The sequence below is a fragment of the Corythoichthys intestinalis genome, chromosome 15 (genome assembly GCF_030265065.1).
Source record: "Corythoichthys intestinalis isolate RoL2023-P3 chromosome 15, ASM3026506v1, whole genome shotgun sequence".
In the NCBI taxonomy this organism is placed as follows: domain Eukaryota; kingdom Metazoa; phylum Chordata; class Actinopteri; order Syngnathiformes; family Syngnathidae; genus Corythoichthys; species Corythoichthys intestinalis.
In genome coordinates this window covers 53,952,580-53,979,757 of record NC_080409.1, presented here as the reverse complement: position 1 = coordinate 53,979,757, position 27,178 = coordinate 53,952,580, and the positions used below count along the sequence as shown (strand labels likewise).

Below are 27,178 nucleotides of genomic sequence, written 5' to 3'. Positions count from 1 at the left end.
ATGTTGAGCCCAAACCTACACTGTTGGATTTACCTTTTTTTTTTTTTTTTTTTTTTTTTGGGGGGGGGGGGGGGGGCTGTGGAACGAATTAATCGAATTATAATGTATCCTTTAAGGGAAATCCGTCTGGATATACGACCATTTTGACATACAAACCAGTTCCTAGAACAAATTAAATTCGTATATTGAGGTACCACTGTATATAGCTCCAAAATATTTTATAAACGGTTTGATTTGACTATTTTTCTATGAACCAAGCTGGTTACAACGAAATATTTTCGTCAAGTTCATTTTTCCTTTAAATGCAATAAATATGTGATGTGTTATTCAAGATATAATTTGATTTTTTTTTTCATCAATAAATTTGCATGGGTTTGTTCAGTAAGCGTCTTTGTGTGGCTTGAAAAGCGCTCTAGAAATAAAATGTATTATTTATTATTATAAAGTGGTGGGTTTAACATAGAGGAATAAGCACACGAGTAGTGCGTGAGTATCCTTGATGTGTTCAGCCATAGTGGACTGACGGCCTGATTCAGAGCAGAGTCTACTCTACTGTACAAACGCTTACAAGCAAGGCATAGCCCGTGCACAACTCTCCGAGAAACCCCATCGACGAGACAAAACTCGAGGCGTGAACGTGGCAGCCATTTTACATCATCAAGAGTGAATGACTGAGGCCGGACCCGTGCCGGGAGTTTTCCACTTTTTCCGTCTTTCAAACATAACCTCTATCTTCCAAATTACCCTACACCGTTCGCGTTGGTGATCCAGCGGCAGGTAGGGTGATTGCTCCGCTCGATCGCGTGATCTTTGGCCGGTTTGTGTGGGGGGAAAGTCGGATTCGTGCGGTGCTGTTTCAAACAATGTGGAAACTGGTGGCGGCTGGGAACGAGTTCTCCGGACCGGCTTTTTGAAAATGGACTCTTCCTATGTGGCGGCACGTTGGCAGAGCACGCACCTAGCAAGCTAAATCCTTATCTCGCCACGCTTCCGACAATACCATTCAACTCGACTTTGATATTTTAGTAACTAGTGAAATCAGTGCCGACCGTTGCCGTTCTAACAATGGCCTCACTGAAATTCCCTTCGAATTAGCATGCTATCGTAAGCTAGCCTATTTTTTTGACAGATCATGGAATGGACACGCTCATTGTCATCACATGCTAACCGAGGCTATCGCTGCGATTATCGATATTCATAAACAAGTGACTTCAGGAGGCGGATTGCCATTTTAATAGCGAATACAGATGGATTCTCGAGGGTTTTACCCCAACGCGCTGTGTTATTGTCCGGTAAATCCACGGCTAGTATGATTAGCATTAGCCCAAGGCAGACTAGCCCACTAGCTTGTCCAACGTGCGCGAGGTTCACTACAAACGAAACGACCCCAATGTTCGTCGAAATATTCCAATTTTGTTCCCTTGAGGTGTCAAATTTCAATTCCCGTTTGGAATTTAACACTTTAAAACGAACACCGTTGAAATGTGGGCATTTTCATCGAAAGCACGTGCTTCGTTGCCGACATGACAGTATGCGTTAATCGCGTAAAGGCTATTCAATTCAATTTGCTATTCAGTTTAGCATTTGCACGCTGTAAAATGAATACAGGTGTAATACGTCGTCGAGATAGGAATTTACATCCGCCAGTTTGCAGAGCCTCCGATGCGGAGTGCTGCAATGTGAGCGGTGTGTTTGGCCTACTGAGGCATTGATGGCTGAAAACAGGCTAAAGCAATAAATAACGCTTAGTTACAACACCAATATAGTAGTAATAAAAGGATGACATAAAGCTCAATATTCAAAGATGCTTTCTGAACATGTAAGTGGTAACCACGGGAAACTGGGGTTCTCAGTGCTGGAACACGTGTATAGCTATCTAGTCTGTGCTGAAGTCAGCACTCAGAAGGTAAGCTAACATGTAATTTGGAGAGCAGAGCAAGGCGAGCTTTGTGGACGCCACTATAAGCACTAACCTAGTCATAACATGAAAACATGGCCTGGCATTGTCCCACCGACATGCTGCAGTGTTTTACAGGATGTCATGTTATTGATTGCTGTGGAGAGTTTGGTATGAGAGTTGTGTTTTGTGCTCAACGCTCACGCAGGTTAGTTGATACAGTACCAATCCGGATAGTGAAAAGTGTATAGACATTGGAGACCGCACAGCTATAGTATATTTAGCACCCTTGCCCTCCACGATGGATGTGTTTCACAGTGAACCGACAAATGTGAACTGATCTGCCTGTCTATAACCCCTAGCAAAAAGTATGGAATCACCAGTTTCGGACGAGGACTCACTCAGACTTGTTATCATGTAGAACAAACTCTGATAAAAAGCTTGAAAAAATAATGAATTAGTTCAAAAGTGTAACTCTTAGCATTTGGAAACACTAAAAGAAATGAATAAAAAAACATTGTGGTGGTCGGTAAATGTTAGTTTTATATAGCAAGTGCAGGAAAATTTAAATGGAATCATGAGAAACAGAGAAAGAAATAACAAAACAGATCTAGTATTTAGTAGCACCACTTCTGGCTTTTATGACAGCTTGCAGTCTCTGAGGCATGGAGTTGATGAATATTCATCAATTTGGTGCCAACTCTCTTTGATTGCAGTTGCCAAATCATCCTTGCAGGTAGGAGCCTTGCTGTGGAACTCCCCCCCCCCCCCCCCCCCCAAGTTCCACCACAGGTTTTCAATAGGGCTATTTGCAGGCCATGTCATTGACTGGATGAGTCTTTCCCCAAGGAATGCTTTAACAGTTTAGTTCTGTGGTATGATGCATTGTCATCTTGGAAAACGACAAACATTTTCAATTGAAGGGATAAGAAAGCTGTCTAAAATTTCAATGTAAACTTGTGCATTTATTGAAGATTTAACCACAGCCATCTCCCCAGTGCCTTTGCCTGACCTGCAGCCCCATATCCTCAAGGACTGAGGGAATGTTTATGTTCAGGCAGTCGTATTTGTAAATCTCACTGGAACGGCACCAAACAAAAGTTCCAGCATCATCACCTCGTCCAATGCAGATTCTTGACTTTACAAGGTGATGATTCTGGAACTTTTGTTTGGTGCTGTTCCAGTGAGATTTACAAAGATAACTGCCTGAAGAAAACATCCAAATTCCCTCAGTCCTTGATGATATGGGGCTGCATTCCAAGATGACAATGCATCATGCCACAGAGCTAAAACTGTTAAAGCATTCCTTGGACACATCCAGTCACTGTCATGGCCTGCAAATAGCCCAAATCTTAACCCTATTGAAAACCTGTTGGGAAAAAAAATGGTCCACAGCAAGGATGATCTGGCAACTGCAATCAAAGAGTTAGCGCCAAATTGGTGAAGAATACTCATCAAGTCCATGCCTCAGAGACCGCAATCTGTCATAAAAGCCAGAGGTGGTGCTACTGAATACTAGATATGTGTTGATTGTTTCTCATGATTCCATATTCTTTTCCTCAGAATGGACTGATTCCATGTATATTTCCCTGCACTTGCTATATAAAAGTAACATTTACTGACCAATGTTTTATATTCATTTTAGTTTTTCTGAATGCTAAAGAGTTGCACTTTTGAATTATTATTTCAAGCTTTTTATCAGAGTTTGTTCTACATGATAAAATGTCTGAGTGGGTGCTTGTTCAAGACTGGTGATTCAATACTTTTTGCTAGGGGTTGTAGTCTAAGACTTTCCACTATCCTAAACGCATCCCAAACCATGCCATTGCACCAGGATTAATTTGGCTCATTGCATTTACACAGATTTCTGGGGACATGGCCACAGAACATATTAATGGAAATGGTCCAGAAGAACCAATGGACACCTCTGCTGCAGTTACCCATTCTGAGCACTTCCAGACTTTATTAGAAGCTGGTTTACCACAGAAAGTTGCTGAAAAACTAGATGAAATTTACATAGCAGGTAAGGCACAGTTAACACATTTGCATATGCTAATATGCAACTCTTTTTGTCGATAAATCTCTTGCATGTACTGTCACTTCATTAGGAGTTTTGAGTGGGGGAATTGGGATCCTGAAGCAACTTTTTGTGGTTCCTACCAAAATGGGTACTGCAGTGCTAAATAAATGTTAAAACTACACATCACAGCAGTGAAAAGTGTAAAATGGTTGCTCGACCACTGGTGTGAGGTCAACAAAGTTGCCCCCTCATTGGAGTGATCGTCTAAATCCAGTTTCCCATGAACCCTACCACAATTAGATATCGGATTGGAATACTTGTGTATTAGTTTTATTCAAAAGTGTATTTTGTTACCTGTCAGGGTATTGAATCTTTGTATTTTTTTGTTCAGCCACATCCCAAAAGTGCCAATATAACCCTTAGTCAAATAGGTGTAGAAACAATTGCCACAGCTGTCTTTGTGTTTCGCATCCTGTGACAGGTGACTACAAAGATACAATGGCTCATGTGAAACACCGAGTTTGTGTCTAGTAGCACAGTTACATCTGGTGTAATTACCTGTAATAGCAGGCTAGTCGGGAAATGAGGTGCAGTGACTTGAAACATGCTTTTTAGTACTAGCGATGTCCCCGATCTGATCACGTGATCGGCAATCGGGCCCGATCTTGTCGTTTTTAGCGGCTCTGAATCAGATGGGAAATCTGCGTTTTTAAGATTATTGTTGATTTATTCAAGAGCCAAAAAGCAACAAAGATGAAAAAAGATATCGTGAAAAAGAAAAAATGTTCTGTACTACGCAGCATTTTTTTGAAGATCGAAATTTGTTTGAAAAAGATGATTTTAAGATATATATTTTTTTTAATGGCCACAAAAAGGTTTGGCCACCTGAGATTTCTACGATTTCCAATAATAAATCATTGGGTGTATCAAAAAACGTTATAAAAAAAAAAAAAAAGTAATTACTGCATACTAACTAGCGATGTCCCAATCCGATCACGCAATTTTTAGAACTGAACCGGATGAAAAAGATCAGACTTTTAAGACTTTTTAAACATGTATTTAAGGACCAAAAGCCTCAAAATAATATGTAAAAGTATATCGTTTGAAAATGTTTATAAGACGGTAATTAGTTGGAAAAAGATCGTGATAGTTTTTTAAATGGCTGCAAATTGTTGGCCACCCTTGACATTTCTGTTTTCCAATAATTCATCGGGCGTATAAAAAAAAACTGACGGACATTTTCAATCTTAATCACTAGAGATGCACGATAATATCGGTCACCGATAATTATCCGCCGATAATGGCAATTATGACGTCACACAGATAATCCAGATAAAACAAAATTCAACCGATTATGCAATCCGATAATTATATACTTAATTTAGCCTCCAAATGTGCGCAATCAACAGTTTTGTCCAATTCTTATAGTTTTAAGGAGATGTTTTTGCAGTGTAGTAATGTGATACAGTATGTGTTAGGAATGGCTTACTTTAAAGGCATTTTTGTGCAACTTGGGTGTTTACTCTCGAAGCAATTGTTGCCAAAAGCTTACCATTACACAATGTAATTGCCATTGTTTAGACGTTTGAATTTGCCACTTGTTCACATTTGATGTGGAAAAAAAATGGCACTAAATTACATTTTTTGCACAGTAACATTTGATCTTTGTATACTTAAAAAATTTACATACATATTTGAATAGAATTATTGGCGTGACATTATCGGTTATCGGGTGGAAGGGGCAGGAAATTATCGGTTATTGATATCGGTTGAAAAATGTATTATCATGCATCACTATTAATTACTGCATTCCAACTAGCTGTCCACGATCCGATCATGCCATTTTTAGAAGATCGGAACAAGATGAAAAAGATTAACTTTTTCGAAATTTAAGGGCCCAAACGCAACAAAATAAGATGTAAAAGTATATCGTTAAAAAATGTTTTGTACTACGCAACATTTTTAGAAAATCTGAATTGGGTGGGAAAAAAAATGGTTGTGATCAGAATTTGGGCCCGATCACGCCATTTTTATTAGATCGGAATTGGATGAAAAAGATCAGACTTAAGACTTTAAAAAATATATTTGAGGACCAAAAAGCAAACATGTAAAATGTAAGATGTAAAATATCGTTTGGGATGTTTTGTACAACGCAACATTTTTAGAAAACTGGAATTAGGTGGAAAAAGATGGTTGTGACTTGGGCGTGATCGGGCCAGATTTCCGATCACGCCATTTTTAGAAGATCGGAATCGGATGAAAAAGATCTGACTTCACTTTTAAAACCAAAAAATAAGGACCAAAAAGCAACAAAATAAGATGTAAAATATTAAAAATGTTTTGTACAACGCCATTTTTTCCCCCCCAAAAAATCGGAATTAGGTGGAAAAAGATGGTGATTAAGATTTTTAATGCCTACAAAGCATTAAAATAAGATGGACAAATATACAGTGCTGGACAAAAGTATTGACAGCCCTTCAATTCTGTCAGATAATGCTCGATTTCTCCCAGAAAATGATTGCAATTACGAATGCTTTGGTAGCAATATCTTCATTTATTTTGCTTGCAATGAAAAAAGCATGAAAGAGCATGGGGGACACAAAATTGGCACCCTTTGAAAAATCATTTGATGCTTCTCTAATTTGTGTAATTAACAGTACCTATTACTTACCTGTGGCGCATAACAGGTGGGTGCAATGACTAAATCCCACTTGCAGCCAGTTAAAATGGATTAATGTTGACTCAACCTCAGTCCCGTGTTCTTGTGGGCAACACATTGAGCATGGAGAAAAGACCAAAGAACTCGAGAAGCAAAATTGTGAGGAAACATGAACAATCGCAAAGCTACAAGTCCATCTCCAAAGACCTGATTGTTCCTGTGTCTACCGTGCGCAGTGTCATCAATAAGGGTAAAACCCATGGCACTGTGGCTAACCTCCAATCATTTTTTGGGGAGAAATTGAGCATTATCTGACAGAATTGCAGGGGTGCCAATACTTTTGGCCAGCGCTGTATCGTTAATAGAAAACAAAATGTTCTAGAATAAACTGACGAAGTATCGGCAGATCTTTAAAATCAGGTGACCCGGACTCGAACTGGTGTGCAAATACATTTGATGGCGATAACTTCTTAGTACTGTTATTAACCCCTTCACAAAAGTTTTGTCATTCCCTAGTTGATGCGCAAAATGTCTTAAGTTTGTGTGCTACTTTTCAGTGTCGTGGAATATTTGGAGGGTTTGGTGCTCAGTTTTTTTCTTCTGTATGTGTTTACTGCCCACTACTGCAGGATTGGTGTCACACAGTGACTTGGATGATCGAGCAATTGAGGCTCTGAAAGAATTCAACGACGAAGGTGCTCTTCAAGTCCTTTTGCAATTCAAGGACAGCGACCTCTCACATGTTCAGGTATGTCAGCGGCAACCGTCGTATTTATAGATGTCTTCAAACTAAGGACGGGCATAATTATCTATTCATTTTAATCTCGTTGCCTGTGTGAAACGGATTTATTGATGCTGTCTTTTAATTGGCTAGAACAAAATGGAGAGTGCTACCTGGCTGGAAGAAAACACAATTATGGTCATAACTGAAAAATCTAAAGACATTAGCAGTGCAGTCCTCTCAAGTACCACCATAATGGAAAACATGATTCTCTCGTAGTGTTGTATTGTTTCATTATAAACAGTTTGAACACTAACGCAGCTACTAAATAAAGGTACATTATGCCAACAGGCTAAATACAGTTGAACCTATGCAGTTATTTGAAGCATGAGAGTGAGTTCCAGTCCTACTAGTGGTACTACCGTATTGGCCCGAATATAAGACGGCCGTGATTATAAGACGACCCCCTCTTTTTCAAGACTCAAGTTTGGAAAAAAAAAAAAAAAAAAACTTTTTGAACACCAAATTTTTATACAGAAAATAATTACAGTGCATCTGAAACATGATTATAACAATATATTTGAGAGAAAAAGCATGTTATTTTGCCTCATTTAAATATGTAAAGTGCAAATGAATGGTTTCTGGTTTTTGAAATGTAAATAAACCAATCTATTGTGATAAAACAACAAAATTGCAATAACTGCATTAACCATCAAAGCGAAGTCTAACTGTACTCTTGAAACAAACCTGAATAAGGAAAAACATTGCAATAAAATAATGCAAACTGGTTAAACTTGAGAGTAGCTGAGCTCTGTCATGACAGAACATCGCTTCAATGATATCTGGCGCCATCTAGCGTCGTGAATGGGTATAATGTCTAGACCGCGAATATAAGACGACCCCCTCTTTTTCAATCTTATATACCGTAATTTCCCGAGTATAAGGCGCACCCGTGTATAATGCGCACCCCAAATTTACTTGTAAAATCTAGGGAAAATTATTGTACCCGTTTATAATGCGCACCCTAATTTTAGCACCAGTAAATAAGAATACAAGAAAACTGAGCTCGTGTACAGATACACAAATGTCATTTTACTGACTGGTGAAACACAGCTCAAGCATAGCACATTGGTAGTTCAAATCATTACCATAAATTGACAATATTTACGGTAATATGATTTGACAACTTCTCCAACTTACCAGAATCTAGGAGAAAACAAAACAGATGTGACTTTTCTTTTAAAGGCTGCTGTATAACGTGCTCGTTTCATCATGATGAATAAATGTTTCTTCCACGGATTGATGCGGTAAAATGAAAGTGAACGTAAGTCGGAAATCCGTGAGAGCTCATCGCTGTCAACACGACCGTAACAATAGGAACTTTTGTTATTTGGGTTTGAGTTTCCCGAGGGACAGATATAGTTGACGGACACAGGAAGTCTGTTGTGACGTTTGTTATGGTCGGAGTTGTGGAGCTGCAATAAACGTTGACTCAAATGAGTTCAAGAAACTAAATTCTGTGCTTTATGAAGAGTGAAAAAAGCAGAATTTAACACAGACGAAATCATTCAGCCGATTAGAGTGAAGTATTACCGAAACAAAATGGTCGGCAACGGGTCGCCGCATACGTTTCTTTAACACAACGTGGCCGTGTCAATAAAAAAAAAAAAAAAAATCTGTTATATATTTCTGTCTCCATCCATGTACCCGTTTCTAATGCGCACCATGATTTTGGGGAAAAAATGTGAGTCATATTCGGGAAATTACGGTAATGCAAAAAACAAACAGTCTTATATTCGGGCCGCTACGGCGCTTTCACACATTGAAACTCACTATTGCATTAAAATATTTAAAGTGTGTGGCTTAATGGTTGGTCACCCCTGTGAATTCCTCAATTTTAACTACTAAAAGGGCAAGTTGGAGCTTTCTACATTTTGTCGCTTTTATCTTTCAGAACAAAAGTGCCTTTCTTTGTGGCGTGATGAAGACATACAGGCAAAGAGAGAAACAAGGGACCAAAGTGTCAGACACCAACAAAGGACCAGATGAAACCAAAATCAAAGTGAGTATCCATTTACAAAGTCGTTTTTAACGTAAACGTTGGTGGAAAAAGCCCACAACAAACCTCTACGTCACTCTCTATCAACAGGCATTGCTGGAGAGGACTGGTTACACACTTGATGTCACTACAGGCCAGAGGAAGTACGGCGGTCCGCCACCCGAGTCGGCTCACTCGGGGGCACAGCCCACCGTTGGGACTGAGGTATGGAGAGTCATTTATGTGCAGGTTGTTGATACAACAGTCGTCTAGAAGAAAAGTATTTAGTTTGTTGCATTTAAATTAGAGATGCACGATGATATCGGTCACCGATAATGGCAATTATCAGGCATGAAAATCTCACCTTTCGGCGAAATTCGCCGTTTTGAAGTCAAAAAGTGCGACCTACGTGAATTGCGTAGATCCGAGGAGAAATTCTTTTTGGGAGGGGGGGGGGGGGTCGGGAGGTTTTATTTAATTATTATTATTATCATCATGTGATTAACTTAGTACGTAAACTGAGCACTTAAGAAATCCAGTCAGCAAATCCTTCTAGATGCTTCGCTGACGAGAACCAATCATCGGCCCAAACTGCGTTCCATTATTCCAATCGCGCGCACTCTTTACGTGTACATGGAGTGCTTGGAGAGCCTTCGGTTGCATTGCAAAGCTGCGAAAAAAAAGCAGGCCTTATCCAGAGCGGGGCAGACCAGAGCGCAGCATACACACTTCCCTGCATTTGCCAGCAGATTGAATTTGGTGAGTAATGCTTTCAATCGTTTTCATATTTTGCGATATAATAAAGTTACTGCCATTCGTTGCAGCTTGCGTTGAACACTGCCAGAGCTAGCCAAATCTCCCGTGAAAAAATAGCTCCCGTTAAATTGGCGTCAAACTCGTGTATTTAGCGGTAATATTAACGAAGAAACGCACTGTTGAGTCAAATTAAGCGGCATGCTCTCGGATGGAGTGGGGCGCCTCGCATCGCTCCCGTTGTCCGCCTGAGACACGTTATTTTCGGTTGGGACTTTAGCTGACGGCCGGTGTCGGCACAACAGCGGCCCGACGAGTGGTGGGAATGACTCTTGCTTCTTAAAGCTTTTCAGAAATACAGGGATCCCTCGTTTTTCGCGGTTAATGGGGACTAGAACCCGCCGCAATAAGTGAAAACTGCGAAGTACCACCCCCACCCCCCCAATTTTTTGGTGCGTGTTCGATGTATTTATTCAGATTTTACATTGGAAAAAAGATACATATATATATATATATATGTGACATGTTTTTTCACTTTTTTCACCAAAGTATCATTTATAAATGGTTTTCAAGCACTTCAAAATGTAAGAATTATGATAAGTTTTAAACATGTTACTGCCCCACCGAATTATTTTTAAACAAGAATAAAGTAGTAAGAAAATGCTTGGCTTTATTAAATGCTTCATAGTGAGTCTATTCAAACCCTCTCAGGCTTTGTTAAACGGTGATTGACACATCTGCAAAGTTTTTCTTTTTATATATATTTTTTTGTTTGAAGCAACTTATTTGATTGAATAATAAAGACACAAATGTCCTAGCCAAAATGTGGCCCAAACACAAAACGACATTACTTCAATGGAAAAATTTGTTTCAATCAAGAAAAATAGTTTTCAAATGCTTAAGTATGGATAACAATGAAATAATAGTTTTGAGAAAACCGTGCTGTTGGTGGCTCAGTGACCATCTGATGTGGTTTGTTCTCAGATGAACAAGTTGAGGAAGGAAGTTTTGATGCAGAGGTTGAAGGAAGAAAAGAGGCAGACTGACTGAGTCACAGCCAGAAAGTGTTGATGACAGTTTTGATTTCTATTCACTGTTGCCCCCTCCCAATTAAAGTATGTCACAGTCGCAGCCAATTATTATCTAAAGCTGGTTAAAATTGAAGTTATGTTGTTTTAAGGTGTATTAAATACTTGTTCATGTGCCCCTTTTGATCTACAAGCACCCGCCCCTCCACCGGTCTCTGCACGGCCCTGCTGAAACACAGTGTGGGTCGACAGAGCTCAATATTTTGTTGGGGTGTATAGTGTACTGGAACATATTTCCTCCACACCCTTCTCACCTTTTTAACCCCTGACCCATTTTCATGCCTGAATTATGACGTCACACAGATAAAACGAAATTCAACCGATAATTATATACTTTATTTAGCCTCCAAATGTGTGCAATCAACAGTTTTGTCTGATTCTGTTAGTTTTAAGGAGGTGTTTTTGCAGTGTAGTAATGTGATATATGTTAGGAATGGCTTACTTTTAAAGGCATTTTTGTGCAACTTAGAGAGTAAACACCCAAGTAATTGTTGCCAAAAGCTTACCATTACACAATGTCATTGTTTAGATGTTGGACTTTACTACTTGTTCACGTTTGATGTGGAAATAAATAGCACTAAATTACATTTTTGTACAGTAACATTTGATCTTTGTATACTTTACAATTTTACATACATATTTGAATAGAATTATCGGTTATTGGGTGGAAGGGGCAGAAAATTATCGGTTATCGATATCAGTTGAAAAATGTATTATCTTGCATCACTAATTTAAATACTAGGGCAGTACAAATGTATGGAAAAAAAATACATTGTCGTGATAATTGCATGCGTGAATCGCAAAGACTTGCAAGAACATATTTGGGCTTTTATTCAAATTTGCTTTGAATGCACATTGTCATCCACCTCCATAGATTCGGTTCTCTTATTGGGTTGACCCATTAAATGGCTGTGACTTAACCATTACTTTAAATTAATTGGATATTTGGTGGTTTACACTTTAGAAAAGTTTTAAATGTTTTAGCCTTAATTACAGTTAGGTCACAATACATGTAGCCTGCGTATATTGCCATATTAAAAATAAGCAGTTTTAATGAGATAAATGATACCTGATCCTAAGGGACATGTTTTTGATATGGTGATATTCAACAGTCATATTGCACAGTTTACTAAATTATGCAGGACGATTAAACACCCCTACATAGACTTCATTATGGTATTGACGAGACACGGGGCAGATTAATAGGGGGCCTGTCTACGTCAAAGCTGACGAAGTGGAGAAAGCTTTATACGTTAAATTTTTGTGAATAAATGCGTGCATCCCTCAATTCTTTATAGATATGTACGTAAAAGTCAATTCTTTTTTTTTAAAAGGGCAAAGAACCTGGCAGTTAGCATTTATTTTATGTAAATATGTCGAATGTGCAAGTCGTCTTTAAGTCAATGTGGCGCCGGCTCACCACAACAAAGAGTTTTTTACGTTGAAATTCTTGTGATTAAATGTGTAAATCCCTGAATTCCTTACAGATATGGATGCAAAACGGTCTCGATTCTTTGTTAAAAGAGCAAAGAACCAGGCAGTTAGCATTTATTTTATGTAAATGTTGCGAACTATGATGCCAGTGCCATAGTGGCTAATTTCTCCTATTGATTTTTTTTCCCCCCACAACTTGTCAGAATGCATGCATGGTACGAAAAATTCAACAATTCCCTTGAATCCTCGAACAAATCAATCCTGACACAATCCTTCCTGTTTGTATGCAGTACAGCTTTCTTACTTTTATCCTAAGTCTGGTGTTGAATCGCTGTGACCGACTGAATACCTGAAACGGATTGTGGGATGGGCCCCCTGCTTGAAGGCGTTGCGCAGTGGCTGACCGAATGGACCAGTCAATACAATTATGAAGTCAATGACCCCTAAAAACCAGCACTTAGCGTAATCTAGGCATGTGCCATTATCAGAATCTGACGATATGTTAACCTTAAGAAAAAATATCACAGTATTGCAATTACAGCTCTAAAATGTTTTGAGATTTCTGGGAAAAAATTTTTTTCCATTGAACAATATTTTTCAAAACATTAGCAAACTGCAGTATATACACTCACCGGCCACTTTATACGGTACACCATGCTAGTAACGGGTTGGACCCCCTTTTGCCTTCAGAACTGCCTCAATTCTTCGTGGCATAGATTCAACAAGGTGCTGGAAGCATTCCTCAGAGAGTTTGGTCCATATTGGCATGATGGCATCACAGTTGGTGCAGATTTGTCTGCTGCACATCCATGATGCGAATCTCCCGTTCCACCACATCCCAAAGAGGCTCTATTGGATTGAGATCTGGTGACTTTGGAGGCCATTTGAGTACAGTGAACTCATTGTCATGTTCAAGAAACCAGTCTGAGATGATTCCAGCTTTATGACATTGTGCATTATCCTGCTGAAAGTAGCCATCAGAAGTTGGGTATATTGGTCATAAAGGGATGGACATGGTCAGCAACAATACTCAGGTAGGCTGTGGCGTTCCAGCGATGCTCAATTGGTTCCAAGGGGCCCAAAGAGTGCCAAGAAAACATTCCCCACACCATTACACCACCACCACCAGCCTGAACCGTTGATACAAGGCAGGATGGATCCATGCTTTCATGTTGTTGACGCCAAATTCTGACCCTACCATCTGAATGTTGCAGCAGAAAGACTCATCAGACCAAGCAATGTTTTTCCAATCTTCTATTGTCCAATTTCCATGAGCTTGTGTAAATTGTAGCCTGTTTCCTGTTCTTAGCTGAAAGGAGTGGCACCCGGCGTGGTCTTCTGCTGCTGTAGCCCATCTGCCTCGATGTACTGTGCGTTCAGAGATGCTCTTCTGCCTGCCTTGGTTGTAACGGGTGGTTATTTGAGTCACTGTTGCCCTTCTATCAGCTCGAACCAGTCTGGCCATTCTCCTCTGACCTCTGGCATCAACAAGGCATTTCCGCCCACAGAACTGCCGCTCACTGGATACATTTTCTTTTTCGGACCATTCTCTGTAAATCCTAGAGATGGTTGTGCGTGAAAATCCCAGTAGATCAGCAGTTTCTGAAATACTCAGACCAGCCCTTCTGGCACCAACAACCATGCCATGTTCAAAGTCACTCAAATCACCTTTCTTCCCCATACTGATGCTCTGTTTGAACTGCAGGAGATCGTCTTAAACCATGCCTAAATGCACTGAGTTGCCACCATGTGATTGACTGATTAGAAAGTGTTAACGAGCAATTTGACAGGTGTACCTAATAAAGTGGCCGGTGAGTAAGTAGTTAGTGTTTTACCATTGCTAGGCACACTACACACTGTGGAGTTAACTAGCTAGGGGGAAAACTTTCATGATAGCGTTTAGTAGAGCAGGGCGGTAAACCGAAAATTTACCGTCACCGAAATTCTTAACGATGACCGACGTAATTTTGACCATGTCGGTAAATTAATTAAACAAGAAAATAGTCTTTTCATCCCGCTTTGATTCTGTGTCGTTCGTCTATGTTCATTCCCCTTTAAGAAAGCAGTGAATGTGCTTACGTAGGGAGTCACGTGATCATCAGGAAGCCAATCAAACAAAAGCCCGGTAAGCTAACGCTAGCAGCTAACGCTACAAGCAAAACGTGATGGAGTGTGGCTTAAGGGAGGTTCACCAAACTTTCAACCGACATTTAGTAGACTCTTGGTGGCATCCAGACAGGCTTTCACCCGCTGTCCTCCTTTGTTCTCACGATTTCCGGAGATGGTGCTTTCAGTGCTTTCTACTGGTAGCCAGGCTAACGCTACAAATGAACGTTATGGAGTCGGATAGCGGCTCTAACCTTGTCGAAACGGCTGAACTTAATGAGTGGATTGGGCATGGACTGCATCTAGCAATTACTATGTGGCGTTATTTTGTATCTGTCTGTGTGTGATTCCTCTGATAGCTTTTGTGATGGTAAAGCATTCAGCATAAAGTACAATCCAACGGCAAAACTTATAATGACCGAGAAATGGCCCCAGCTATTTTTATTGTGCGTGCATTTATTAAAAAATGCACTGGGGGGAAAAAACCCTTAAACCATAAAGTAAACACTTGTATTTAATAATTATGTCACAGCAGCCATTAACAATAAGTTGTCTTTTTGAAGTGTACTGTTCAAGCTGCAAGTCATGTGTTACAATTACATGTTTGCACAGGCATATTGATTTTGACAATGTACATTGTTCAAGTCATACACGCTGTTATAAATGTTCATACTTGAATTCTTATTGCTTAAAATACATTTTTATAAACTTAATGTTTAGACTGCATGTACAATTGTTAAACACAGTATATCAAATTGAATGCTGGTAAATAAATCAACAAGAAATAGTTCATCTGTATTTCATGCATTGATTCAGATTTTCAAATTATATAACAGTCCGCTTGGGCGAATTTATCGTCATTTATAGTTATCGAGATAAATCTGCTCAAATTATTGTGATACATGGTTAAGGCCATATCGCCCAGCCCTAGCGTTCAGTAACCTTTAATTTTGTATAAGTGCGAAATCATATTGGAGATATTGTTTGCTGGGGGTGGCTACCAAAGAAGGCAGCCACCCCCAGCAAACATGTTTTACATGTCAGTTGGCCCACCTAAGCCGTGGCTGTAACTTTCCTGTACCTGAAGTATTCCCATACCAGCTACTTTTTCTTTGATTGGGGAAAAAGTTCAGGTGTTTCAGCTGACTCACTGAGCAACAATTTGAGGGGGAGGGGTAAGCCCTGCATTTATGGGACATGAAAAGATGGCTAATACTGTAGTGACGATATGCCGGAGGATTTTAGCAGTTTTGAAACCGGTAACCGGCACATGCCTAGTGTGATTGTAAACATGCTCCTAAAAAGGAACAGAGTGCTGTGACTGTTCAAATTTGGACACTCTACTGTACTTGTAGGACAAGCTGGGGTGATGTCCACATGATGAGTTTTCATCTATCTGGAGTAACCTCGGTTACAATGATAGTTTACCGCTAAGAGCTGATGGGATACCCCATGGTTTTTACAGTACATCATTGCTTGAAGACCTTTTAAAATAGACACTTCCATGATGTTTTCTCCCCTGACCTCTTCCATTAGATATTTGTTGGCAAAATCCCCAGAGACCTCTTTGAGGATGAGCTGGTTCCTTTGTTTGAGAAAGCTGGGCCTATATGGGACCTGCGCCTGATGATGGATCCCCTCAGTGGCCTAAACAGAGGCTACGCCTTTGTCACTTTCTGCACTAAAGAGGCAGCACAGCAGGCTGTCAAATTGGTAAGACGGGACTGAAATGATATATACTGTAAATGTTGAAAGGACCCTACAATGATATCCATGCAACAACGCTGTTTTGTTTTGATTCTTTCATCACGCTGCAGTGCAACAATAATGAAATCCGACCTGGCAAACTCATTGGCGTGTGCATCTCTGTGGCCAATAATCGACTCTTTGTTGGCTCCATTCCTAAGAGTAAAACTAAAGAGCAGATTGTTGAAGAATTTGCAAAAGTCACAGGTGAGTTGGTACCTTTTCCTGACAAACTATTGTGGTTTGTGCTCATGTAAAACTACTATATTAAGTACCAAAATAAAAACTTTATGATGTAGTGCTACGCTTCACCTATCGGGTGTACTCACGGTTTTTAACTTGGAAAAACATTAACATTAAATGGCCACTAATGACCAATGATTTAAAGACACCTAACACATTGGTCATTGTATTTCTTTCAAACTTGGATATTTTTCATGACTAACAATATTGTCAAGTTCGAAATTGTTTTGGTGATCAACTCTAGCTCGTACTTGAAAAAAAACTTTGTTCACAGGAAAGGACGTGGACAACATGTGTTTTTCTCCTTTTTGTTTCTTTTAAGTTATAACTTAGACACAGAAAAGGTAGTGTTAAATCATGACAATACTAAAACACACTTCAAATTTAAAACGGCCCACTAGCCACAACCAAACTCAATACAAGCCAAATAAACATCATAACAGCAAGGAATGGTCTCACCAGTCGTCTTTCCGGTGAATTCTTTGGAGTTGAGTGTTTGTTCTGACTACACTGGTGCCCAGTTGCTTTAAATGAGAGTGGTTGTGACTGGCTACCCTAATGCACCCAGGTGTCTTCGATAAGTGTGATGCAGAGTAGTAATTAGTGTTTGTGTGTGGTGGATCTCACTCTGCCACCATCTGGCGTACAGATTTGGAACTGCAGTTCAAATATTTTTGGGTTTGGCTTGACAAAATTAAAGTAAGGATTGTGCCAAAAAATCGATTATTAGATGCATAGCAATTCGACACGTGACGATTCATAAACGTTCCAAAATGATAATTTTTCCTAATAACTTCATGACAGCAACTAGTAGCGGAGCGAAATTAAGACACGTCTGCAGCCTGGATACCATTAACGGACGCACGCACAACGTTATGATAGATGCAGCTGGTTACTCAGCGAGAGATTTACTCCTTTTCAAAAGACTTAAAAATAAATTTGTGTCTGAGAAAGGCAAGTACCGGGTCGCACTTTGGGTCCTCTTCTGTGCGCAAGTTATTTAGAGTGAGAGGTAGAGAGTGAGTTCGTTGCTCCTAGCCTTTCAGTTGTCCAGCAGTAGGCTCTTTAAAACAGTTTTAAAACTTTCACATGTCGAAAGTAGACAGAAGGCAAATTATGGAATAACGGGAGCAATTGTAACAACTTAAACGGTTGATTCACAACATTAAATGAATGTAGGTCAAAGCTGCTAACACAGAATGGGGACTTGAGTATTTATTTACTGTCTTGAACTGTTACCTTGATACTGAAATAGTCGTCTGAGAGGATTTTTGTACAATTTTTGTAACTAATGTACGAAACATTTAAAGCAGCTAATAGCTGGGGGTGGGGGAGTTGCATCAATCACCGATTTATTATAGAATTGTAGCCTCTGAATCGTAATTGAATCGTTAGGTGCCCAAAGATTCCCACCTCTAGTTATAATAACTTAGTCTTCCATTTCTCTCTGCAATTTATGATCCACAGAGGGTTTAAATGATGTCATTTTGTACCACCAACCCGACGACAAGAAGAAGAACCGCGGCTTTTGCTTCCTGGAATATGAAGACCACAAGACGGCGGCTCAAGCCCGCCGGCGTCTGATGAGCGGCAAGGTGAAGGTGTGGGGCAACGTGGTCACAGTAGAGTGGGCAGATCCTATAGAGGACCCAGATCCGGAGGTCATGGCCAAGGTAAAGATTATTCTGTAAACTCCCATTATTTTCACCAACACAGATCTGCGTTGTGATAACATTGGCTTACGTTCATAGGTAAAAGTGTTGTTTGTGAGGAACCTAGCTAGCTCCGTAACTGAGGAGATTCTCGAAAAGGCCTTTAGTCAGTTTGGGAAACTGGAGCGCGTGAAGAAATTGAAAGACTACGCGTTCGTTCACTTTGAGGAAAGAGACGGTGCTGTCAAGGTACTGAAATAACGGCCCGAACACGGAAATGTATCCGTTACGAACGCACTGAGACTCTCCTCTCTCCGACCATTTCGCAGGCTCTCGCTGATCTCAATGGAAAAGATCTGGAAGGAGAACACATTGAGATAGTCTTCGCCAAACCTCCTGACCAGAAGCGGAAAGAGCGCAAAGCGCAGAGACAGGCGGCCAAAACACAAATGTATGATAAGTAAAAGCAGATTCACTGCTGTTAAAAAGCCGGCTCCTATGTTTAGATTTTTTTTTCCCCCCTCCCGCAGGTACGATGAATACTATTACTATGCACCGCCTCATATGCCGCCGCCCACGAGAGGCCGCGGTAGAGGCGGTCGCGGAGGCTACTCTTACCCTCCCGAATACTACAGCTACGAAGACTATTACGATTACTATGGATACGACTACCATAACTACCGGGGCGGCTACGACGACCCCTTCTACAGCTACGACGATTTCCAGGGCTCCGGGAGAGGCCGAGGAGCGAGGGGTGGTGTCCGCGGTGGGATTGGTCAGACCAGGGCCCGCGGCGGCATCACACCCAGGGGGAGAGTGGGCTTCTCGCAGCGGGGTGGCCCTGGAACAAGCAGAGGTAAATTATTTTACTGAGTAATATGAAAATTAGGCTAGGTTCAGAACGCAGGTCTTCATGCGCAATTCCGATTTTTCGTCAGGTTTTTTTTTGGCGTGCCCGTTAAGACTTGCCTTTTTCCATTGAGCCCGTCCGGGTATTATGCATGCGCACTAACTCTTCAGTCTGACTGACACGCGCCGAGCAAACTGACCCGTATGCGCAGAAACATCAAAATAATTGACTATACATGCTGGCTCTACATTATTCTAGGGTGAGCATATTTTAATTTCGAAAAAGAGGACGCGTATCATGAGAGACTGCGAGAACCAAAAGTGGTATATGCCATGTGGCAAAATTGATTTTGCCAAGTGAATTTTTTTTTTTTTTTTTTGCCATGTGGCAAAATGGATTTTGCCATGTGGCATTTTTAACATGCAGCAAAATGGATTTTGCCATGTGATTTTTTTTTTTTTTTTTTATAAGGTATATGGCATTTTTGCAGGCCATGCACATCCATGCCATTGACGGCTATACACGTCCAAATTTTTCATTCATTTTAAATGGCAAAAAAACTTGTGGCTGTGATTTTTTTACCATACACTTAACAATAAAGCGCATTGACGTTCAACCAGCACCCAAGTAAGGCTAAGCCATTGACGGCTATGAATGAAAAATTTGGACCTGCATAGCAGTCAATGGCGTGGACGTGAGTGGCCTGAAAAAAAAATCATATACCCAAAAAAATGCCACATACCAAAAAAAATGCCACAAAACAAAATGCATTTTGCCACATAACAAAAAAAAAAAAAGCCACATGTCAAAATACATTATGCCACATGGCAAAAAAAAAAAAAGACGCGTGAAAATCAATTTTGCCACATGGCAAAAAAATGCCACATGGCAAAATCCATTTTGCCACGTGGCAAATACTACTTTTTGTTTGCGGCCCTGCTGCAAATAATCCCCGTTATATTCAAAGTTTAAATGTATGGATAGCACTAGAGTTGTCTGATAATGACTTTTTAACCAATAACACCCGATAGTGTCCAACTCTAAACATGCGATACCGTTATATGCGGTCGTGGACTTAACATATTTTAGCTAATTGTATTGTGATGCCCCACTGGATGCTTTAATAATGATAAATGTAACAACGTCAAGGTTTTCCAAACAAACATTCTGTTAAAAAATCAGAACTTCAATTGAAGTTATGGAAAAAATGCCAATATTGCACCCACCCTGGTATTTATTGGAATTATAATGGTGCACACATCAGATTTTTGGATCAAGTGCTAAGTGCCAATAAGGCACTTATTCTGTCTTCAATGGGTGTGTAGGTACACCAATGGACAGATGACCAACAAATCAGGCTCGAAAGAAAAGTCTGACGCGGAGTAAAGTTGAATTGGCTTTACGGTCGTCATCTTGTCAAGAGCACTGTATGTAAAACTGAAAACAACAAAACATTGTCAATAATATGAAATGAAGTCACAAAATGAAGCAAAGTAGTGCAGCTTGCAAGCAATGAAATATGTAACTAGATTTGACCACAAATGCAAACAAAACAAAATGTCCACATCTCTAATATACTACACAACGCTTATGAATGTAAAACAAAGGAAGAATTTAACTTATAAGGCACAAACAACGTGGTGAGATGGCAAGAACTGCTTTGGGACACTGGCTGCAGACGTTTGCGCTTCCATTTAGCGCTCTATTCGCAATGAGCTCACGTCAACATCGGATTAGGTGATCAGAAAGTGCTGGAACTTATCAAAACTAAGTACACCAGGGGGTGACAAAACACCACAAACGCAGGCAGGCAATAAGTGGACATGACTGCACTGCCATATGCATATTGGCGGAAAATTAGCGGAAAAAAGGCAACGGAAAAACCGATGTCGATATTAGCCGAAATCATTTAAAAATACTTTTATCGGCCGATGATATCGGCCGGCTCTAGAGAGACCGCATGCACGCAATGCGTCTATGACGCGCACACATATCGGGCTACAGCTATTGATTATTTAAGTAATAAGTAATTGATTAATCTATCAATGAGTTCGAATGATCGAGTAATCGGATTAAGAACATTAAATTTTGCAGAATAAAGTTAAGGAGATGTAAAACAGGCTTGCTAAGATTGCTCTTAGTTTTTTTTCACAAGAGTAATAAATGAAAATACATTTTATCAAAATAAAATATCTGAACGTAAGTTTCAAGCGATATAAGAAAATTGAGGATCAAAGTACAACAAAAGAACAATTGGCTGACTTGCATAACAAAAGTCCGCTGGCTTAAATCCTACAAAATGGTAATGTATTTTTTTCTCATAACAAATCTTTCAAACACATATTCCCACGAAAACTTCTAAATATTACTTCCAAACTAAATTACAAATGCATAAACATATTAGCTCAAACAAAAACTTCATATTTAATGTTGCCTCTTGAGTGTATCCACCCAAATGAATAGAACTAAATGCAAACACTTTTAAATCAAACCATTACAACGCCACTCTAATTAAATGAATCCTTAAAGCATTAAAATTTTATTCTAAACTTTTTTCTGATCAAATTACTCGAGTTAATCGATTAGTCAATGCAGCACTACACGCATACGTTCAGTTTATGTTGCTAATGTGGCGCACAGAAAGAAAACAGTGTTCTCAGGCATATCCTTTTTTCTTAATGACTTTGGTCAAGCCCGCCGCCTCCTGCCTTAGAGCAGAGTTCAAGCTAGGCGCTAGTTAATCGATTAATCATTGCAGCACTACACACATACGTTCAGTTTATTCTGCTAATTTGGCGCACAGAGAGAAAACAGAGCATTCTCAAGCTCATCCTTTTTTCCCTTTTTTAATGACTATGATCAAGCTAACGGTAATGCACAGCTTCGAGTTCAGACTGCCGCCGCATTTTGAAAAATGTGGCCCAAATCGGATTTAAAACCACGAGGGCTGTCGATTAATTTATCAACTAGTTAGTTCGAATAATCGAGTCATCTGATTAAGCACATTTAATGTGTCGTTGAATTAATTTTAGCAGATATAAAACAAAAGGCATGCTCATGAGCATTAAATGCAAATACCAAATAAAAATCGAGTATTTTTCAAACTATGCAGAATTGCACTTACATATAAAAATAAGTTAAAATACCTTAAATAGTATGAAAATAAATGAGGATCTAAGTTCAACAAAAGAACAATCTGCTAACTTTCAATGCCGCTTTTCCTCAAGAGGGTCGGGGGGGTGCCGGCGCCTAGCCCAGCTAACTTTGGGCAGTAGGTGGGGTACACCCTGAATTGGTTGCCAGTCAATCGCAGGGCACAATGACACATACAACCATTCGCAATCGTATCTTTAGAGTGTTCAATCAGCCTACCACGCATGTTTTTGGGCTATGGGAGGAAACCAGATTCCCAGGAGAAAACCTACGCAGGCACGATGAGAACATGCATACTCCATACAGGAAGGCCAGAGCCCAGGATTGAACCCTTGATCTCTGAACTGTGAGGCAGACGTGCTAACTGCTCAGCCACCATGCCGCTGAAATGATAGTTATTTTTGGTTGTTTTTTTTTGGTTAATGCTCAAAACAAATTGTTCAAACACAGATTTCTGTTGAAACACATATTTCTAGGGCTGCAGCTATCGATTATTTTAGTAGTCGATTCATCGATGAACTAGTTTATCGAATAATCGAGTAATCGGATAAGGAACATGAAAAATTAAAATAACTGAGCTGAGCCTCAAACGGTATTAATTTTTTTTTTTTTTTTAAACAATGCTCTCAACAAATGGTTCAGACACATATTCCCACAAAAAATGGCTGACTATACTCATAAACTAAATTATGAATGCATTAAAAAAACATTAGCTCAAACAAAAACTTAGCTCATGTTGGTCTTAACATGGAGCAGCTGGATTCAATCATGTAAAATGAGGCAGACTAGAAGGCAGTGTATCCACTCAAATCAATAAAACTGAATGCAAACACTTTTAACGCCACAATAATCAAGCGAATACTCAAATCAGCAAAATTCCAATCTTTTTTTTTTATTTTTGTGATTAATCGTTGCAGCGCTACATATTTCCACAGAAAACGTCTAAATATACCCAGAAACTAAACTACAAATGCATAAAAAAAACATAGCTCAAACAAAAACATACCTTATGTTGTTCTTGACTGAGAGCAGCTGGATTCAGCCATTTTAAATGTTATGTCATATTCGCTGTTGCCACTAGAGCGCAGTGTATCCACTCAAATGCAAGCTTTCAAAACAAACCATTACAACGCAACTTTAAAGGAATAATCAAAGTAGCAAAATTTAATTGGAAGGTTTTTTTCTAATCGAATTACTCGAGATAATCATTGCAGCACTAAAAACCACATGCGAAAGCGACCTAGGCAGGATTTGAAAGGGTCCACTTTTATGCGACCTGTCTCGTTCAGATGGTCAAGTTAACGCCTCACTCGAGTCGGAAAAAATCGGATTGGTGCATTAAGACCTGCGTTATGAACCCAGCCTAAGTCCCACAGATAATGCATAAGATAGATGCGATATTTACCTAATTCGAGTCGGCGCTTGAATTGAAAAGGAGCAATTCTGTCAAAATTTCTAAAAGCTAATGTACTCCGTGGTTGAATAAACAGAATTTGTCTACACCTCTGATTGGTCCAGCAGGCAAGCGGGGCCGAGGCCGGTCCTGACCTGTCACTCACAGTGGAAACTGACTTGATGTGTGGGGTTACACCATGAGCTGCAAAGGATGTTGAAACAAAAAAAAAGAGCGTGACAAAAAAAGGTCCAATGATATTCCAGCCTTACAGAAGAAGCATCTCCCCTTGCCCAAGTTGTTTTTTTTTTTCTCTCTTCTAATTTAAAAGAAACTGCCACCCCGAAAAAGACGTGATTATTCTATTCTCCTTTTCCCCCCATAGCTGTCGCGGGGTTCGATTTATTGCCCTTAACAATCTTCCCCCTGTTCCCCGTTCCCCCTCCCCCGAACATGCCATCTTTAAATAATTATTGAAGAATTTGCACTTTTAAGTTTCTTAGGTTTGAAGTGGCTCGAAGGAGCTTGATGCTATTGTATATTTTTGTGCTAATCGCAATTTTAATGTTGGAATATCCATGTTAATCGTTTTGATGTGGATGTTTGAAAGAGAACATTTGCAGGTTTTTATTTAGGGTGTACCCACCTGGCATGGATAAGTCAGGCATTCCAGGAAAGTGGTTCTTTTCAGAACTTGTCTTTAAAGGGTTGGTTGACTACCTCAGTACAGAGGATTAAACTACCCGGCCTGTACTGTAAATAGGGAAACTATATTGATGAAAACGGGGCTTGTTCTCTTCAAAAAGAAAAAGAAAAAGAAAAAAATATGCACAAGAGCTGCGGCACACAAACAATGTACTTAATGTAATATAGTCATTTTGGCCGCAGCTCTGACACTGCAAACAGTCAAACTGGGCATGCAAAAACAATCTCATGAGATGAGTCGGAACAAGCCCCGCTTTTATCTTATTTTGAACTGAATTAGCGGCCTTGCTTCTTCAGAGTATGTAGTTACTGTTTGTATAGGTTTTTTTTTCTTTTCTTTTTGGATAAAATGTTACTTTTGTAAAGGCTTCAATGTCATGGGCATCAGACTGCCTTTGATTTTAACGGATAACAAAAATAAAAGCCCTGCAGTGTCCCTTTTTGCCACTGTCTATCTGGCGGCCGGGTTTGCTTTTATATGGAAACATATTGTTGAACATCGACGGGTAACCTCGTCCGGCTCCTAAACCGCTGACTAGTAGGACACGTTCACGTTATTTGCGGCCATATTGCCCGGACGGAGTCCAAAAGTGAGGCGGTTTTGGCGCGTCACATCTTGGTAAAAGGGATGCTGCAGTGAATACGTTCTATTTCCAGGTATAGCTACAAGGAAACTGCGGATCGGTTCCAGGTTTTCTATACAGTTAACTCCCTCAATAAAATCATAACCACCTTTTGAGAAAAAAAAATGTTAGCAGTTTTAAACTATTGTTGGTGGCCAACAACGTTTTTGCATTCCTGCAAATAAATTGTTTTATACTGTACAATGGAGGTGAGTGTAACTTATTTTTGTAATAAAGTTTTTGATTTCTATGTGTGTCTTAAATCATTTGAATATCAAATGACCAGCGCGAGGACCATTTGTTTTGTCCAATAATGACGTTTTGATATATCGATATACGCGGTCGTGGACTTTTTATTATGGCTAATTGTATTGTGATGCCCCACTGGATCCTTGAACAATGATAAATGTAACAACTTCAAGGTTTTCCAAACATTCTGAAAAAAAACTGAAGTTACGGAAAAGGTGCTTGTGTTAAACTATTTAGGGCCCGAGCATTAAGTGTGCGAGAGCCCTATTGTAATGCAAAGGATTATTATTATTTCTTCTCAGCAAATGAAAATGGCCAATTTGGAGGCCTGAACATGCTCAAACACACCAAAATTTGCACATACTTTGGGTACATTTCGATACTTTTGCAACGTTGCGAAAACATGTAACAAAATGGCTCAGTGTCGCCCCCTTGAATTTTTAAAAATGGCCTCTCCCTCTAGGTTTTTTCAACCTAGAGAGATGAAATTTGGAGAGTCAACACGTTGTGCAAAACTGCTCCAAAAATTCTCTTGCACCCATATCCCAAACCCAACAGGAAATCGGGTATTTTGGATTGAATGCGAATTTTTTTATCGATTAACATGGTGCACATTTGAGACCTTGGTGCCGAGGGAGTTAGTCGGATCTTCCTCAAAATTGGTGAGAATGTTCATGAGACATATGAGATCTTAAGTTGTCAAAATGGAGAGTTTTCATTCACGACCCTGTCTTGGGCAGGGTGCCAAAGTCGGCCATTTTTGGGGGGGCAAAACACCAAATTCAGAAAATGACTACTAACTCCTTGATGCAACGTTCAATCTTTTTCATACCTGGCATGAATGTGAGGTATCACAGCCTGAACGCGACTGCATGTAAATATTACATATTAGGCCTGGCGCCCCCTAGTGGGAACAGGAAATCCCCTTTTTTAAGAGAGGCTCCTCCTCCAAGGAAAAAAAAAAATTCTCAAACCTGTTTCAGGGAGCCTGAAGACATGAGTTTAGGTGCCTGATGAAAAATGTTGGTTTTGTTGAAGCAGAGGGGTCCAACAGGAAAGTGAAAATGACCGTCGCCATTTCGTCTTGCCACAAATTCTGAACAGTTATAACTTGGCAGACATCAACATATCTTCTGCCAAACGTCTCTTGTTCGGTGAGAGTCGTATCCTGAAGGGTCCTGTAGGGGTCATTTGCATCAACCCTCCAGTGCCAACAGAAAGTCATTTTACTTATACATGTCCAGTTCTTTTCAGGTTGTTCATTGTAGTTTCAAGACCTTTTGTAATACTACATTTTAAGGCACCATATCCACGTCTGTCTGTTGCCATGACGACCCTTTGTTCGCCATTAAAAGGAAGTATATTTTTTCAAGGTTTTGGGCAGCTTACAGAGCCACGGAATTGGGCACACTTGGTCAAGTTGGCCCAATTAGAAGATTCATTTTGGTTTTGAATAAGGGCATGGCTGCACAGCTCAGTAGCACCTCCTTTTTTGAAGTACTCTACAATAGGGTTTTTTTCTCTTAGGTGTGTGAACTTAGTTCTCATTCCGAAAAAACGAGGCTAGTTTCAAGCATGTTAGGTTCTCATTAGATTAGAGAGGGGGGCGATCTGCCTTCACCCTGACCTGACCTGCATGCCCTCAGAGTTTTTGTGATGTCTGAGTTGCACCAAACTGCGAAGGCCCGTTCAGTCCTGCTTGCAGGCCTAGTTATTGTTGAAATCACTCAGCTCACATAACATTCCAAGCACCTTAGTTTGGAGACATCTAATGGTCAATCAGCATAACTGCTGTGACCAGCCCTTGCACAAAGGCAGAAGGCTTCTACATTCACTTGGAAGGCAACA

At 39.9% G+C, this 27,178-nt stretch overlaps 2 protein-coding genes across 5 annotated transcripts in view; one reads left to right on the top strand and one right to left on the bottom strand.

Moving 5' to 3' along the window:
* cga (glycoprotein hormones, alpha polypeptide) overlaps window positions 1-17,206 on the bottom strand; it is a 32,701-nt gene extending 15,495 nt beyond the window's left edge. Inside the window, exon 1 of one of the 2 annotated variants that reach the window (XM_057859300.1) lies at window positions 17,165-17,206. The gene's annotated coding sequence lies outside the window, so the exon portion shown is untranslated. Of the gene's footprint in view, window positions 1-9,422; window positions 9,586-17,164 lie in introns of those variants that run through there. The other variant, XM_057859302.1, reaches the window with a different exon arrangement.
* LOC130930946 (heterogeneous nuclear ribonucleoprotein Q) lies at window positions 565-25,331 on the top strand. Of its 3 annotated transcripts, none has more exons than XM_057859298.1 (12): window positions 565-777; window positions 3,761-3,920; window positions 7,206-7,324; window positions 9,252-9,359; window positions 9,447-9,560; window positions 16,253-16,429; window positions 16,534-16,669; window positions 18,173-18,378; window positions 18,457-18,606; window positions 18,687-18,808; window positions 18,888-19,213; window positions 23,882-25,331. In XM_057859298.1, the coding sequence occupies exons 2-12, from the start codon at window positions 3,773-3,775 to the stop codon at window positions 23,905-23,907; spliced, it is 1,632 nt and encodes a 543-aa protein (XP_057715281.1). In that variant the 5' UTR covers window positions 565-777; window positions 3,761-3,772; the 3' UTR covers window positions 23,908-25,331. The 3 variants fall into 3 exon arrangements, with proteins under 3 accessions (XP_057715281.1, XP_057715280.1, XP_057715282.1); XM_057859297.1 differs by having other exon boundaries at window positions 567-777; window positions 23,879-25,331; XM_057859299.1 differs by lacking the exon at window positions 3,761-3,920 and having other exon boundaries at window positions 569-777; window positions 23,879-25,331.
* Window positions 25,332-27,178: the final 1,847 nt, after the last annotated feature.

Excerpts from the sequence above, each read along its gene's own strand:
- LOC130930946 (XM_057859297.1), top strand. The coding sequence starts at position 3,773 with ATGGCCACAGAACATATTAATGGAAATGGTCCAGAAGAACCAATGGAC. Across the intron at positions 9,360-9,446 it reads CAGATGAAACCAAAATCAAA|GCATTGCTGGAGAGGACTGG; the intron begins GTGAGTATCCAT and ends CTCTATCAACAG. Across the intron at positions 16,670-18,172 it reads AGAATTTGCAAAAGTCACAG|AGGGTTTAAATGATGTCATT; the intron begins GTGAGTTGGTAC and ends TATGATCCACAG.